At 45.4% G+C, this 17,389-nt stretch overlaps 1 protein-coding gene across 1 annotated transcript in view; it reads left to right on the top strand.

Moving 5' to 3' along the window:
* SLC9A6 (solute carrier family 9 member A6) overlaps positions 1 to 17,389 on the top strand; it is a 95,513-nt gene that overhangs the window by 49,037 nt on the left and 29,087 nt on the right. Inside the window, exon 9 of the mRNA XM_029606644.1 lies at positions 354 to 442. Within this exon, the coding sequence (XP_029462504.1) occupies positions 354 to 442 (89 nt within the window). The remainder of the gene's footprint in view (positions 1 to 353; positions 443 to 17,389) is intronic.

Below are 17,389 nucleotides of genomic sequence, written 5' to 3'. Positions count from 1 at the left end.
GTTAACTTTTTTTTTCTCCCTGTTCCATTAGGAAGCTGCTTTACAATTTGGGCACCACAGTTGATAACTGGACTTCCCTCCCTACCCCCATCCCCAAAAGTGACTATTCATGTGTTACTTACAGACATTTTAAATTTATTAAAATTTCTTGATTGCTCAACCCAGGGAAGGCCTGAGCGATGAACAGAGATGCATACATTATCAGATTTAAAAAAATGTATTACAGACGACAAAATATAAAAAAAAAAAATAAAACTTAGGAGATTCTCTACCAAGTCTTTTAATCAGGTCAAAGCATATATTCCATGTGTGGCAAACTTTGTTATAACGGGATCATTTATTTCTGGTTGCAGGTGTAGTAGCAGTTTTATTCTGTGGTATAACACAGGCTCATTATACATATAACAATTTGTCAGAAGAATCACAACACCGAACTAAACAAGTAAGTGCATGGAATCAGTGACATGGGAGACTCATGAAAATGGTTATATTTGTCTTTTTTTACTTACATTTTATATGCTTTGTTTTTCTTTTTGCTGCTCTGTTTTGATTATCTCCTTAAGACGTCTCACCTCTGATTGATATGACAAATCATAATCTCTGCTCCTGGAAATCTGATACCATAAAATTGGAGGTTCCTGTACATACCCAGATCAGTCCAGACAAGTGGGTTTTGCATCCTTACCAGCAGATGGAGGCAGAGAACAAAACTTTGAGGCACTGCTACATAACCGAGAGTGCTACCTGCAGGCCCTCAGTATTTCTCTGTCTCCAGCAGATGGTGGAGGTGCAAACCTGCAGTCTGACAGACAGTTTAGAATTTGTTTAAAGAACGTTTTGGAGGCTCCCTGAGGGTGTTAGGCTCCTTCTTAGACCATCTCTCAGGTGGAGCAGGGCGACCGGGGGTTGGAAACACCTGGCTGGTGTTCGTCCTCATCTGACAGGTCTTGATAGCAGGAGGTCTGGCTCCCTCAGGGTCTCTGATGCCGCCTCCTGAATCTTCACCAACCTGTCAGGGAAGTACCCTGTTGTTGTTTTTTTCTTTAAGCTGTTAATTTTTTTTTTTCTTTTCTTTACAGCAGCTTAAGGGGAGCAGTTTGGTGGTGAGTGCGCCTGTGGCAGTGAGAGCTGTTGGTACTTCAGGAGGGGAAGGTTGTGGGGGGGTTCTCCCATCTCCCTCGCTCTGGGGGTAGTGAGAGAGGTAGCAGCTGGGCTGACAGGGATCGACAGTTTGAGTTGCCTTTGTTCGCAGGTTGGGCTGGCGCTGCTGCACGACTTTTTGATGGGGGCCGACTGCCAATGCACCGGGGTTTCCCCGCATGCCACTCAGGCTGGTTTCCTTGTAGTTTGCGATGTATGGCATTGCAGTCACATGTGCTAGCCTGTCGTGCGCGCCTTGGGTGTGCACGTGGCGCAGCGGTTGCAGCCGCATGTGTGGCCTGTGGTGCAGCACACCTAGAGCCTAATGGCGCCAGAGCAGATTGTGGCGGCCAGCGGGGTCTGGTCTGTTCAGCTGAGCAGTAGATCCCTGTGTTCTAGCTGCAAGGAGGGAGATGAAGGAACCTTGATGGGAGGGGTCCTTGGAGAAGAGGGCTCCAGTCAGTTGCCCCAGGAGGTCTCAGGGGTCAACCATTCCCAAGGGGGATCACAGACAGGGGTCTGGGGTCAGCAGAGACTCCCATGATTCCCCTCTTCCTCTGCCACCTGTGGTACCAGAATGGGGGGTGGCAATTTGGAAGGCAACCTTCCTGAACAGGGGGCTGAGGACCCCAAATTTTTCGCCAGAGTTCGTTCTCCTCCATAAGGCTTTCTTGGCAAGGAAGGGGGTGGGAATCAAGCATCCGAAGGGGAGGCTGCCCTATCATGCTATCAAGAGCGCTAAGGTGGCCCCTGCCGGGGGATCTGGGGATCTCCTGTGACGCCTGGGTTTGGGTCAAGCAGGTCTGGAGGCTGACCCCCAAGGATGGGGAAGACTCTGATAATATGCCGGAGGATCCTTTGGATTTGCAGGGGGCCGATCTGGATGTGGACGTGGATGCAAATAAGGATGATTTGGATCCGGACGAGTTCCCTGTTTCAGAAGGATATGACCCTTAGGTGGTCTGCTTGTTTGTTTAAGAAGGAGAAATTGTGTCCCCTTATTCCACAGGTGTTGCAGGAATTGGGGGTGAAGGTGACTCAGGAGGATTCGGATAATGAAAGTGTGAATCCGGTCCTGGATGGCCTGCGGGGGCCACCTAGTCCCTTTCCCTTGCCGAAGAAGATTCGCAAGTTGGTGAACTGAGCGTGGGACTTCCTGGAAGCTGGTCAGAAGGGCAATGACTGAGCTTTACCCCTTGATGGAGGAGACCTTGGAGCTCCTGCAAGTACCGAAGTTGGATGCGACAGTTTCAGCTGTGACCAAGAAGACGACCATTCCAGTGGCTGGGGCTGCCGCTTTGAAGGATGTTCAGGACTGCAGGTTGGAGATTCAGTTGAAGCAGTTATTTGAAGCGTCTGCTTTGAGCCTCCAAGCCATGATTTGTGGTAGTATAAAGCAGAGAGCTTGTCTATGCTGGGTGCAGAAGACACGAAAGCAAGCCTCATCAGCGGATGTGGATTCTCTGCAGTCGGTGCGCTTGGAGGCTGCAGTGGCTTATGTCATGGATGTGCTTTATGACTTGATGTGCACTTCGACCAGGAGCATGGTCTTGGCAGTGGTGGCTCACAGGCTTTTGTGTTGCGAAATTGGTCAGCAGACATGTGGTTCGAGGCACAGTTGTGTAATCTTCCCTTTAAGGGGAAGCTCCTGTTTGGGGAGGATTTGGATCAGCTGATGAAGACTTTGGGAGAGTCTAAAGGGAATTGGTTGCCTGAGGATCGGAAATCTGACATGAAGGTGTTTCTGCCTCAGTCCTGGTTTAGGGATTCACATAGATTCTGGTCAGGAAAGCCCTCCGGTATGGGAGTAAAGCAGTTGGCGAGGCAACAGCAGTCCTTTCAAGGTGCCTGCAGACCCACTAGGGATGATGCCGGCCAAGAGGCCCATTGTGAAAAATCCTTGCAATGAAGCCAGCATTGCCCATTCTTCTATAGAAGCAGTAGGGAGCTGATTATCCAGCTTTTACGAGGAGTGGGCCAAGATTTCCTCAGACTGCTGGGTTTGATGTGGTGCAAGATGGCTGTGCACTAGAATTTTCTCGTCCTCTCAGGGAAGCCTTTCTGGAGTCCCACATCATCTCCCGAAGCAAGCGAGAGGTGGTGCAGAGGACTCTGCAGAGGCTGTTTAACCTCAATACGATCGTTCCTGCCCCGAGGGAGGAGCAGGGAGAAGGAAGATACTCCATTTATTTTGTGGTTCCCAAGAAGAAAGGCATGTTTCATCCCATTCTCGACTTGCAGAAGGTAAACAGGGCCCTAAGGGTTACGTGCTTTCGGATGGAGACGTTAAGAACGGTAATGGTGGCAGTCCACAGAGGAGAGTACTTGGCATTGATGGACTTGATGGAGGCGTACCTCCATATTCCCAATCGACGGACCATCAGAGCTTTCTGTGTTTCATGGTATTGGGTCAACACTTCCAGTTTCAAGCCCTTCCCTTTAGGTTGGCCACGTGACCTCTGATCTTCACAAAGGTGATGGTGGTAGTGGCAGCCCTTCAAAGAGAAGATGTGTTGATGCATCCATATTTGGATGATTGGCTGATTCATGCGAAGACGGAGGAGGAGTGCCAGAGGTCTCTCCAGCAAGTTATGGACATCTTGCGGTTGCTGGGTTGGGTAATAAATGTGGTGAAGAATCACTTGGTGCCTTCCCAGTCATTGGAGTTTCTGGGGGCGCTCTTTGTTACCCAGCAGGTCAGGGTGTCTTTGACCTCGGACAGGCTGACAAAATTGCAAGCAGAGGTGTCTCGTCTGCTTCAGCTTTCAGTGCCAATGGTCTGCGACTATTTACAGTTTCTGGGGTCCATGGTTTCCATGTAAGATTTGATTCCATGGGCCTTCGCGCACATGAGACCGTTGCAGAATGTGCTGTTATCCAGGTGGAATCCAATGTCTGAGGACTATCATCTGCCTTTACCTCTTCTATAAGAGTCCAGATCCAGTCTGTTGTGGTGTCTGTTGCATCCCAACCTGGAAAAGGGTATGGATCTGAAGACTCCAGACTGGGTGGTAGTGACCATGGACACCAGTCTCAAAGGCTGGGGAGCGGTCTGCCCAGGGACTTTGGTCAACAGAGGAGGGGATCTGGTCCATCAATTACCTGGAAACAAGGGCAGATTGGGTACTGGAGGTCTTTCGTCCATGGATCAAAGGCAAGATGGTTTGGGTATTCTTGGACAATGCGACAACAGTGGCATATATCAACTGTCATGCGGAGGCTCTGGAAGCTTGACAGGTGTTTGTCTAGGTGGAGCTCCATCTCGAGGGAATAGTGGCGTCTCATGTTGCGGGTGCAGACAATGTGCAGGCGGATTTCCTCAGCAGGCAGCAATTGGATCCGGGGGAATGGGAGTTGTCCCTGGCAGCTTGGGATCATATCTGTGCCAGATAGGGTATCCCCCCAGTTGGATCTTATGGTGACGCGGGCCAATGCAAAGATGACAAGGTTTTTCAGTCGCAGAAGAGAAATTGGCGCGGTAGGCCTGGATGCCCTGGTGTGTCCTTGGCTGACGGGGATCCTGCTTGTAAGTGTTTCCTCCGAGGCCTCTCGTCAGGCGAGTTCTGCGGTGCATAGAGTTGCATCCGGGGATGGTGGTGCTGGTGGCGCCAGAGTGGCCACGATGCCTGTGATTCGCGGATCTAATGTATCTTGTGATAGAGGGACCTCTCCGGTTGGCCCATCTTCCCCGCTTATTGTGGCAGGGGTCCATATTTTCAGATCGGGAGGATCACTTTTGTCTCGCGACTTGGCTTTTGGGAGGCGGTGGTTGCGTCTGAAGGGCTATTTTGGAACAGGTGATTTCTACCCTTCTCTAGGCTCAGAGACTCTTGACCTCTGTAGCATATGTCAGGGTCTGGAAGGACTTTGAGTCCTGGTGTCTGAAACGTCGATTAGATCCCCTATCTGTGGATGCGCCCCAGATTTTATCCTTTTGCAGGAGGGGTTGTCTAAGTGGTTAGCCTATAACTTGCTCTGCGTACATAATATCCACTTTGGGTTCTTTTAGGGGCAAGGTGTGGGGGAAGTGGTTGGCCTCCCATCCTGATGTAGTTCAATTCCTGAAAGGAGTGAAGCGTTTGCGACCACAAGTTTGGAAACTGTGTCCAGATTGGAGCCTCAATTTGGTTATTCAGGTTCTCTGTGGTGCGCACTTTGAGCCTTTGAAAAGGGTGAAGTTGAAGAACCTGACTTTAAAGACAGTTTCTGGTAGCAATTTGTTCAGCCAGGCGGATTTCAGACTTGCAGGGATCCTTTTCTGCGTATTTCTAATGACGGGGTCATGTTGCGAACTGGTCCCTTCTTTTTTGCCAAAGGTGGTGTCCTTTTTCCATGTTAATCAAGTGGTGCATCTTCCAGCTTTTCCGACGTGAACTAGGGATTTTCTGCAGGAGAGGGAACTGCGTTATTTTGAATACACGCCAGATTATCCTGCACTATCTGGAGTTCGCTACTTCATTTCAGCTCTCAGATCATCTTATTGTGTTCGGGGGTGTGAAGAAAGGTGATAAGGTCACGATTACGTGGTGGCTGAGGGAGGCCATTTGTTCTGCTTATGTTTGTAAGGGTCGCAAGGTTCCAGTGGGGCTGAAAGCGCATTCTACAAGAGTGCAAGTGGCTTCTTGGGCCAGAGTGTCAGTAGTTTTCTCCCCAGGAGATTTGTAGCGCAGAAGTGTGATCTTCGCTTCACACTTTCACCAGACATTACCGTTTGGATGTGCGCACATAGCAGGATGCATCTTTTGGTGAGAGTATGTTATGGGTCTTTCAGGTTCCTGCCCAGTCTAGGAGTGCTTGGGTACATCCCACTTGTCTGGACTGATCTGGGTATGTAAAGGAAAGAAAAATTGGTTCTTACCTGCTAATTTTTGTTCCTGTAATACCACAGATCAGTCCAGAGACCCTCCCTTTCACTGCTAAAAGACTGATTCCTGATAGTCGATGTATTATATTCCAAAGAGTTTTTTTGTACATAACTTTTTTGATGACAGAGGCTCCAGTGCAGGGGCTTCCAGCCTGGCTTTACCTGTTCGCCCTGGAGAGGGTTTTAGGTTCAATTTCTTTGGCTTGGGTACAGGTCAATACTGAGGGACTGCAGGTGGCACTCTCTGTTATGTAGTAGTGCCTCAAAGTTTTATTCTCTGCCTCTATCTGCTGGTAGGGATGCAAAACGCATTTGTTGGAGTGATCTGTGGTATTATAGGAACGAAAATTAGCAGGTGAGAACCAATTTTCCTTTGCCTTTTTCCCCCCTCTAATTTTAGCAACTCTGATTTTGTAATGAGAGGCTGTCATCTGGTAAATCCCCAGAGTGGGGGCAGGTTTCAGATTTTGCTTTTTTTTTTTATCCCAGGACAAGCAGGATGCTAGTCCTCACATATGGGTGATGTCATTGATGGAGCCCTATCACGGAAAACTTTGTCAAAGTTTCTAGAAACTTTTGACTGGCATCCTAAGCCCACTGAGCATGCCCAGTATGTCATGATATTCTCAGCCACAGGGGTCTCCCTTCAGTCTTCGTTTTTCCGTGCTGTTTTCAGCATCGCGGAGCAGGAGCCCTGTGTGAAATTCTTCACATAATTCTGACTAAAAATCAGATTAAAACTTCATTTTTTTTCTCACTCCCACATCGGGGTCTCTCTTTACCACCGGCCGATGAGTAGAATATTCCTTTCGACTCTTATCGGGTTTACAAAACTTGTAGTCACACATCCATCGGCTGTCGTTGAGATCATGGCTACAGGTTTTAAAAAATGCCCCAAATGTAATTGAGCGATGTCGATTACTGATCCACACCTTGAGTGTGTTCTTTGTTTGGGTCAGTCCCATGATGTCTCATCCTGCCCAAAATGTGCAGAAATGACCGCTAAAGGACGGAAAGCATGGCAAGAAAAAATGGAACATTTTGTTCCACATCCAACTGCTACCTTCCACATCAACATCCACCCAGTCGTCTCCGGCCGGAGCATCGAAAAGGATAATCCTTAAAAAAAAAACATCGTCTGGAGGGTTCAGGGGACCGGTTGTCACTGACCCCATCCGCGGCATCAATTAAAGTCAACATCGGGCCTTGAAAATTCCACGAAGCACCGCTCTAAATATCGGCATCGACATTGACATTCTTCGATTCCGGAATCCCTACTATCCCTGGAGAAGTAGACAGCCAAGCGACCTCGACTACAAGAAACACCGAGGCCTTCGACACCGAGGCATTCTCAGTCTATCGAGGTGCCGGACATCGAGCCTCCACAGGGCCCTGTGGTAGAGCCGATGACGCCCCCCACCGCCACCACGTATAGCTGCTCTGCCTGCATCAGCTATTACGGAGGAACTGAACGGGTTCCTTTGCCAGGCGGTGCGAGAAGCGCTTCAGGAATATCGACCATCGACACCGACGCGATACCCTCGCCGAAGCCGACACCATTGTCTATGCCAGTGCATCCACCGGTGCCCGCACCGATGCCGGGGCCATTCCCGAGGATAAGACAAGCATCGATGCCGGGACCAGCACCGATGCCAATTCCGATGACATTCCCGATGCCAATACCCACGCCTGGGGCTCCAGGGCAACCGGACATCTCAATTTTTCAAATGCTAATGGATAGACTCGGTGCCATCTACCGCAACCTCTCCCTACTAAGCCTGTAGGACTAGGGGATGTTCCTGGACAAGGCCCACTTGAACCTCAACTGGGACCTTCAGGACTCCAGACCAGTGGTTCCATCACTTCCACCGGGGTCTTCTCCTACCTTTCCTTCCAAACAGGTACCATATGACTCATGGGAGGAGAAAAATACAGATTCTTCATCTGAAAGCTTCATGTCTGAGCCATCTCCTCCTGAAGGAAGGAAAAAGTCTCCACCAGAAGACTTGTCTTTCACTACGTTCATCAAAGATATGGCAGACACACTCCCTTTCAAATTAGTGTCTGAGGAAGATACAAGGCAGCAGACTTTGGAAGTCCTACAATTCGTGGATCCACCCAAAGAAGTCCTGGCCATTCCTATCCACAAAGTCCTCCTGGAATTACAACATAGGCTTTGGGAACATCCATGTTCCGTTCCACCAATCAATAAAAGAGTGGATACTACATATCTTCTGCAACATGTCCCAGGTTGCCAAAAGTCACAACTACCACACCAATCCATAGTAGTTGAGTCTGCTCAGAAAAAATCTAAAAGAGTACGACTTCATTCTTCTGCACCACCAGGGAAGGATCATCGATTCCTGGACCCTCTAGGGAGAAAGGTATTCCAAGGAGCTATGCTTAACTCCAGGATAGCGTCTTACCAACTCTATATGATGCAATACCAGCGGAATCTATGGAAGCAAATGCAGGAACTCACTGATTTCCTACCTCAACAATACCAGTATGCGGCTCAAACAATAATCCATAAGGGACTAGAAGCTGGAAAGCATGAAGTCTGTGCAGCTTACGACAGCTTGGAAACATCTTCAAGAGTTGCAGCTTCAGGGATCAGTGCATGCCGCTGGCCCTGGCTAAAAGCCTCTGACCTCAGGCTTGAGGTTCCGGATAAGCTGGTGGACTTGCCCTGTGTGGGCAACAACCTATTTGGGTCAAAGGTACAGGACGCAGTGGCTCAACTTAAAGAACATACAGAGACACTGCGTCAACTATCGGCGGTCCCACAAGACTCTTCCTCGTCAGTGTCCCACCGCCCACCAAGAAAGGACGCCAGAAAACCATTCTACAGGCCGAGAAGGTATTATCCACCGGCATCTAGGGGTAGATCTCAGCCTAGAACCGCCATCGCAGACAGGATCAACTTCAGGTTTTTGAGGCGAGCGCCAGAGCAAAAGCCATCTCCACAATTCCAACCCAAACTTACCAGTAGGAGATCGAGTTTCCTTCTTCTACAATCATTGGTTCCAGTTAATAACAGACCAATGGGTTACCAACTCAATTTCCTATCGATTCCAAGAGACTCTCCTCCAAAACCTTTTTCGCTAAACGAAAATCACATCATTCATCTGCAAGCAGAATTATCCACCCTTCTGAGAGTCAGAGCCGTAGAACCGGTACCCCGGACTCAGCAAGGCAGAGGATTCTACCCCCATTATTTCCTCATTCCAAAGAAAACAGGAGGACTACGTCCCATCCTAGACCTCAGAAATCTCAACAAATTTCTAAGGAAAGATAAGTTCAGGATGGTTTCTCTAGGCACCATGCTTCCCCTTCTTCAAACAGGAAATTGGCTTTGTTCTCTGGTTCTACAAGACGCTTATGCTCACATTCCAATATTCCCTCCTTATCACAAATATTTGCGTTTCCTGGTGGGTCAACAGCATTTCCAATACAGGGTACTACCATTCGGCCTTGCCTCAGCAACCAGAGTATTCAAGAAATGCCTGGCAGTAGTAGCAGCTCAATTACACAAAGAAAGTGTACACATTTTCCCATATCTAGACGACTGGCTCATCAGAAGTCAATCTCAACAAGGAGCTCTTGTTTCTCTCAGACGAACAATCACTCTGCTACACTCGATGGGGTTTCTCATCAATTACCAAAAGTCCCATCTCATCCCGTCTCACCTGCTTCAGTTCATCGGAGCAGAATTGAACACGATCCTTTCAAGAGCTTTCCTATCCGAGGATCGGGCAGAAACACTCTCCTTATTAGCAGACTCGCTACACTCGCAGAAACAAGCAACAGCTCATCAGTTTCTCACTTTACTAGGTCACATGGCCTCCACAGTTCATGTCACTCCTATGGCCAGATTAGCCATGAGAATAACCCAATGGACATTAAGGTCACAATGGATACAAGCCATTCAACCACTGTCGCCTCCAATTCAAGTAACCCACCACCTACGTTCATCTCTCCTTTGGTGGGCAAACAGAGACAACTTGCGCAAGGGCCAACCCTTCCAACAACCAGTCCCACAGATAACTTTAAGATGCATCCACCTTAGGTTGGGGAGCTCACATAGACAATCTCCAAACCCAGGGTACCTGGACAAAACTCGAAGCAACATTTCAAATCAATTTCCTGGAACTTTGAGCTATATGTTATGCTCTGCATGCGTTCAAGGACTGTCTTTCACACAAGACTGTTCTAATTCAAATGGACAATACAGTAGCTATGTGGTACCTGAACAAACAGGGATGTACGGGCTCGTATCTCCTTTGTCAAGAAGCAGCACAAATTTGGGACTGGGCTCTGACACATTCTATGTTTCTCCGGGCCACTTATCTAGCGGGCATCCACAACGTAGTTGCAGATCGCCTCAGTCGTCAGTTCCAACCTCACGAATGGTCCCTGGATTCCTTAGTAGTGACCAGGATATTTCAATGTTGGGGACAGCCAACAATAGACGTCTTTGCATCCGACCTGAATCTCAAGGTGGACAGGTTCTGCTCCCTGCACAAACAGAAACACCAGCCAGCCAAGGACACCTTTGCTCGCCCTTGGAACTCAGGCCTTCTATACGCGTATCCTCCGATATCGCTAATAACCAAAACCCTAGTGAAGCTACAACAGGACAAGGGGTCCATGATACTCATAGCCCCACATTGGCCTCGACAAATATGGTTTTCCATACTTCTTGACCTCTCAGTCACAGAGCCAATTCGCCTGGGTGTAGCTCCCACTCTCATAACTCAAGATCAGGGCAGGTTGCGCCATCCCAACCTTCAATCCCTATCTCTAACAGCATGGATGTTGAAAGCTTGATCTTACAACCACTCAATCTTTCAACTAATGTCTCTCAAGTGCTTATAGCTTCACGTAAACCTTCCACGCGGAAGAACTATTCTTCGAAATGGAAAAGATTTACTTTGTGGTGCACGCAAAAGGACATTCACCCTTTCTCCTGCCCCACACCTTCTTTGCTAGACTATTTATGTCATCTTTCAGACTCTGGTCTCCAGACCTCATCTTACAGATGAGGTCTGGAGACCAGTGCGATTAAGTGCGATCTCGGCTTACCATAACAAGATGGGAAATGCACCAATATCCATACAATCTCTTGTCAGTAGATTTATGAGAGGTTTAACTCAGCTTAAACCACCAATGCAGCCACCAGTCACAGAATGGGACCTTAATCTGGTGTTAACAAGCCTCATGCGTCTCCTTTTGAACCCATGAATTCCTGCAATGTTAAATTTCTCACATGGAAGACTATCTTCCTCATAGCTATTACATCTGCTAGAAGGGTTAGTGAGTTACAAGCACTTGTCATGTATTCACCCTATACAAAATTCCTACATGACAGAGTGGTTCTCCGTACACATCCAAAATTCCTCCCCAAGGTAGTTATGGAATTCCACTTGAATCAGTCCATAGTCTTGCCCACATTCTTCCCAAGGTCTCACTCTCATCAAGGTGAAAGGGCTTTACATACCTTGGACTGTAAGCGTGCACTAGCATACTATTTAGACCGCACTGCAGTCCATAGGAAATCCACTCAACTCTTTGTTTCTTTTGATCCAAACAAACCGGGTAATCCAGTAGGCAAACGCACTCTCTCCAACTGGCTAGCAGATTGCATAGAGTTCTGCTATGACAAAGCAGGCCTTCCTCTCCAAGGACGAGTAAAGGCGCATTCAGTAAGAGCAATGTCAACCTCAGTAGCACACTATCGTTCAGTGCCAATTCTTGACATATGTAAAGCTGCTATATGAAGTTCTCTTCACACCTTTGCAGCTCATTACTGCTTGGACAGAGGACGACAAGATTCAGCCTACGGACAATCTGTCTTTAAAAAAAACTAACTTGTTTCCAGTATAATCCCAACTCCTTCTACATCCACCCTGCTATGATTTCAGGCTGCCTCAATTTTTCCAACAAGTTTTCACTGTTGGTCCTTTACAAACTGATTCAGCCTATAGCGTGCTAATCACCCTTATGTGAGGACTAGCATCCTGCTTGTCCTGGGATAAAGCAAAATTGCTTACCTTGTAATAGGTGTTACCCAGGACAGCAGGATGTAGTCCTCACAAAACCCACCCGCCACCCCGCGGAGTTGGGTCCGATACGTTTTATTATTTTATTTTTGCTAAAGCTTATTGCTATATACGAGACTGAAGGGAGACCCCTGTGGCTGAGAATATCATGGCATGCTCAATGGGTTCAGAATGCCAGTCAAAAGTTTCTAGAAACTTTGACAGAAAGTTTTCCTTGATAGGGCTCCATCAATGATGTCACCCATATGTGAGGACTACATCCTGCTGTCTTGGGATAACACCTATTACAAGGTAAGCCATTTTGCTTTTTTTTTTTTTTTTTTTTTAACTGTTTTTAAGATTTTGCATCAACTCCCACAAACCAAACCATAATGTGAGAGAGAGAGCTTCGTAATTGGGATATACCCCCATTAGTATTCGCACACATTCACCCATATAAAGTTACACCTCCTCTTTAGAAGGTATAACTTGCATCCTTTTTTAAAATCAAAAAGCCTGCAAATAGATGCTGTCTCCACTCCAACACCATCCCCTAGATTGCTTCTGCTCAGTAAAGTATACAGCTGCTTTTACACGCACTGAAGCCCGGGCTATTTTAGTACAGCCATTTATATTCATAAGAGGCTTTAAAAATTACCCTCTTCTAAGAAACTATTCTTTGAATGCATTAATTAACAGTGCTGTGGCTAACAGGCATGATACTTTGTTCTCTTTGGATTCTAACAGACATGCTTCTTGAAGCCAGCCAATAACTGTTGAGGTAGGAGCTGGGTTCAGGATTTGACTCAGATACCTTGTCCCCATGTACACGTTCTGTGACATGCAAAAGCAGATTTTAAAGGGTTGCCTTTTGGTCCATCACCATTTTTTTTATGACTAGAGAAGACTGCATGGGCAGGCAGAGAGGCTACTGCCATTGTCTGTGAGGGAGAATAAGGGTCCCAGCCCTGGGACTGGAACAGCAGTGTTGTCTGGTACAGGCTGTTATCTTCTAAGGAAAGAAACTGATCAACACTGTGCTGAATCTTTGTATGCAAGCACATAAGAGTATGTGTCCAAGCACTTATTCCAAGGGACAGTCATCACAAAAGGCTTATGTCAAGTAGTTGGGTAAGTCGAAGAATGGTGAGTGTTGAACAGGTTTGGGTTTGGCAGAAGCAGCTGTGTAACACAAAGAAAGACAGCACTGGAGATTGCAAAGCTTGTTCAGCCACAGTGAGAAGTAATTGAGCAAAAGGAACAGGAGGAGAAGGTAAGGAGAGGCAGTTTATCAGGATATGGACAGAAGGCAGGGAAAGGCATGTAGGAACTTTCTTGAAGAGAACTGAAAGTAAATAGAAGGTATTACAGAGAAAATGGGGGGGAGGGGGGACAAGAGATGCCCTTTTGCATGAAGAATGCATAGCAGAAAATGAGACCAGTTATTGACAGTAGGACTAACTTGTAGGTAAGACATCTGGGCAAAAATCTCATATGAGATGAGAATTCTGGAAAAAGTATAAATAACCACGGAGCCTTCTCCAGCTCACACAGTTTTTAAGAATATTTTTTGGTATTGCAGCAGTTACAACCCTAAATATCTGTTGGCCAGTTGAGATGGATCATTTTGGTCTTTATTTGCTATCATTTACCATATTACTATGCTATTCCTCTGCTTATTAAAATAACAATGCAGATTAATTTTGTTTTATTGTTACTATTTTAATGTTGATATATGATACATAGGCAGATTTTCATCTCCATGATAGTCAGGCTGAACTTGACCAGCTTTTTGGGGGTTTTCTTGTTGCTGGTGCAGACTTTTCTGCTATGTGCATCTGGATATGGAGCCCTGAAGAATTTACTTTTATTCTGGTTGTCTCCCGGCAATAAAGGACCATGCCAAATATAGTATAACACTTTATTTATTTATTTATTTATTTGTTGAGTTTTATATACCGTCATTCGGTAAAGCCATCATAACGGTTTATAAACTTCAAAATGCAAGTTTTTTAACAATTGAGCAAAGGCATTACAGGAAGCATATTACATAAAAGAAAGACATCCAAATGCAAAGATATTAACTGGAACTTGCACTATGGATTGCACTAAGGGGTGCACAAAGGGGAAAGGCCCCTTTGTCGCACGGCGCCTGGTGGCAAGGCGCCTTTCAACGGTCAGTGCTTCCTTGATGACGTCGGGGGGGAGGGGCGGGGCTCCCGATCAGGTCTCTCACTCATCGCTGTTCTGTTTTATTTCTTGAAGTTTTTCCATTTTTTTTCTCATGGTGTTGGAGATGTGCTGTTGGGTGCCCGGAGATGGTGGTTGGGCTCACAGCTCGATGGTGCCGGTGGCAAGGCGCCTTTCAATGGTCAGTTATAATATGCCTTATTGCTAGAGCAGTGGTTCTTAACCAGTATGTCATCAAGGGGTGGAAGGTATGTCACCAAATATTTGACATAGCAAGCCTATGCTTTCTGTAACAGCCACGTATGCTTGCTGCTTGAGGAGACTGCAGAATAAGGAACTGGTACTTAAAATTCCTCATCACCGTTCCCTGTTGCTGCTTTTCCCTGAACCCTGCAATTGCCACAACCGATCCAAGCCAGAAATGTTGCAGGCATACTGTATCCTGCCTCTGCCTTCCCGCCACACCTCTCCTCAGCTTCTTGGAGTTTGTTTTTCTCTGTATGCTTGTTATCATTTATGGTCTTTTATTCTGTATTAGATAAGAGTCAGTCTGCATTCTGCATGTTTGACAGAGGTGAGGGATTCTGCTAACTAGGATTTAGATTCTGTGTAGGAATCTAGAGCAGTCTGGATTTCTTTGTTTTTTCAATAGTAAGTGTACTTGGTTCTATATTTGCAGTCTTGCTTTTTTATAGGTAAGGTTGTTGCTGTTCAAGACCTGGATGTTAGTACTCTTATGGTATGGCTGGAATGCCATATAATTTCTAAATGTCTTTTTAGCAGGTTTTCATGTTATTTTACAAAGTGGCTGGCAGTGAAGGGATTTTGAGGGGATATCAGAATTTGAATATATTTTTTTTGTTTGAATTAAAAGGGAAATTTCCTAACTGTGCTCTGTATAAACTCTAGAAGAGGTCAGAACTTTGAGGATGATAGTGAGAGTGGCTGTATCGAAAAATTGTGTGCTGCGTATGCATATCAGTCCCAGATTTCTCACTGTTGCAGTAAGCAAGGATTAAAATTTTTGTGAAAAAAAATTGATAATGATATTTTATAAACAGCTTTTGTGCTCCTCCCATAAATTCTTCAGATTTGGGAATAAGGCTGGAAAACTAATGGTGAATTTAGTCAGTACCTGGAGGGGAAAAGCTTATATCAAATCTTTGTCAGATAAAGATGGGAAAATATGTTCTGAAGTGAAAGGAATTTGTAAAATTTATAAGGAATTCTACCAATCTCTGTATTCAGCAGAGCCTTCAGGGGAGGGGAATATTAAAAGCATCTTTTTAAGGATTTGAAACTTCCACATTTGAGGGATGATCAAATTGAGCAAATTAATAGATCCATAGAAATGCAGGAAATTTTGGACAGTATAAAATCAAGTGCCTTACATAAAGCTCCAGGCCCAAATGCTGCAGAAGTATCATTACAAGATACTTCTGCAGCATTTAATTCTCTCTTTAGGGGTTATGGGGGTTTTTTTTGTTTGTTTTTTTAAGAAGCCTTACAAAGAGGAGAATTCCCAGTGTCCTCAGTGACTGCGCATATCACAGTGCTTGCTAAGCCAGATAAAGGTTTGCTCAAACCAGCATCTTATAGACCTGTTTCCCTTTTGGACTTTGATATAAAAATATTTGCTAAAATTTTGGCCTCGACTAAATTTAGTACTTCTGGACTTAATCTCCCAGAATCAGGTCAGTTTTGTGAAAGGAAGGTCAGCAAGTAGACACGTAGTAGGCTTATTGACAGCAATTTCTAAACACATACCATTGATGGTAGTTGGATTTGATGCTGAAAAGGCTTTTGACCATGTCTCTTGGTTATTTTTATTTTCTGTCCTTCCTCGATATGGTTTCACTGGGAGGATTTTGCAGTATATTTCGCTACTTTATAAAAATCCTTCCTCAGCTGCTATTGTTAATGGGCAACTGTCTGAAAAGTTTGCTTTGCAGAGGGGAACCAGATACGGTTGATTACTACCTCCTTTTGTACATCTTGAGTATGGATCCTTTGCTTAAGAAAGTTGAAGCTAGACCTATCAGAATTTAAAATATGCAATAATAGTTTCAAGATTGTGGTTATTGCTGATGATGTTTTATTGTTTCTTACTGATCCTAAAGGCTTTCTTGCACACCTTTTGTAATTGCAGAGGGAGTTTGGGAGTTTCTCTGGTTTGAAAATAAACCTAGATAAGTCAGAGGTGTTAGATGTGTTGGGTAATTTGAGGAACAATTGGGATGCTAATTTCCCACCAAAATGGGTTGACAAAGAAATGAGATCCTTGGGGATTTATAAACCGATGGAGTATCAGAATATATATCAATGTAATATAGTGCCATTACGTACTAAAATGAGAATTAAAGGCATCGAACTCCATTATTTTAATTTATCAATGAGTGGGAAAAGCCAACTATTTAAAATGATGATCTTACCCAAATGGTTATATGTTTTACATTTACTAATATGGATGGAAAGGGGTGATAACTCTTTAGAAATTGTTTAGGAAATTTCTATGGGGGAACAAAAAAAGCACGAATAGCGTTGAAAACTTTAATGCTACCGGCTACACATGGTTGTCCTGATTTACAAAAACATAACTTAGTTTGTATGATCCAACATATTAAAGATTGGCTATTAGAATCTTTGGTGAAGATTCAAAAGCCATTTAGGTGGATAACCTAAAAGTTATAAGCCTAAATGGCAAGTTTAGGGGATATTCAACTGTTTATCAGATAAATTACAGCCAGATAAAGGGGCATGCTGGGAAGGGGTTGAGTTATCTGATGAGTAAAGCCCAATATTGGGGGTATCCGGCTAAGTTAGCCGGATGTTTAGGCCTGTTTATTCAGAGTTGGCCTGAAGTTATCTGGCTAACTTTCTACTTAATGGATATCTTTAGTGCCGTCAGTATCGCTGTACATAGCTTGGTCTGTATAAAAAAAAAGAAAAGAAATCAAAGGGTCCACAGCTGGAATGTCTGCCTTCCCCAATTTTATATATAAATGACCCTGTCTGGCCCTGCGCCCCTCAGATCCCAAACATTATTGGACCCCCCCCTCCTACACCTTTTTCCCCCATATTTTTTGTTATTTTAAAATTTTCATTCTTTACCTCCCCCTCCCCTGCAGTTTCAAATGAATTGGGAGCACCCCCT

This window comes from Rhinatrema bivittatum, chromosome 6 (assembly GCF_901001135.1).
Source record: "Rhinatrema bivittatum chromosome 6, aRhiBiv1.1, whole genome shotgun sequence".
NCBI classification, from domain to species: Eukaryota; Metazoa; Chordata; class Amphibia; order Gymnophiona; family Rhinatrematidae; genus Rhinatrema; species Rhinatrema bivittatum.
Note: the sequence above shows the minus strand (reverse complement) of the source record. Positions and strands in the feature narration are given on the sequence as shown.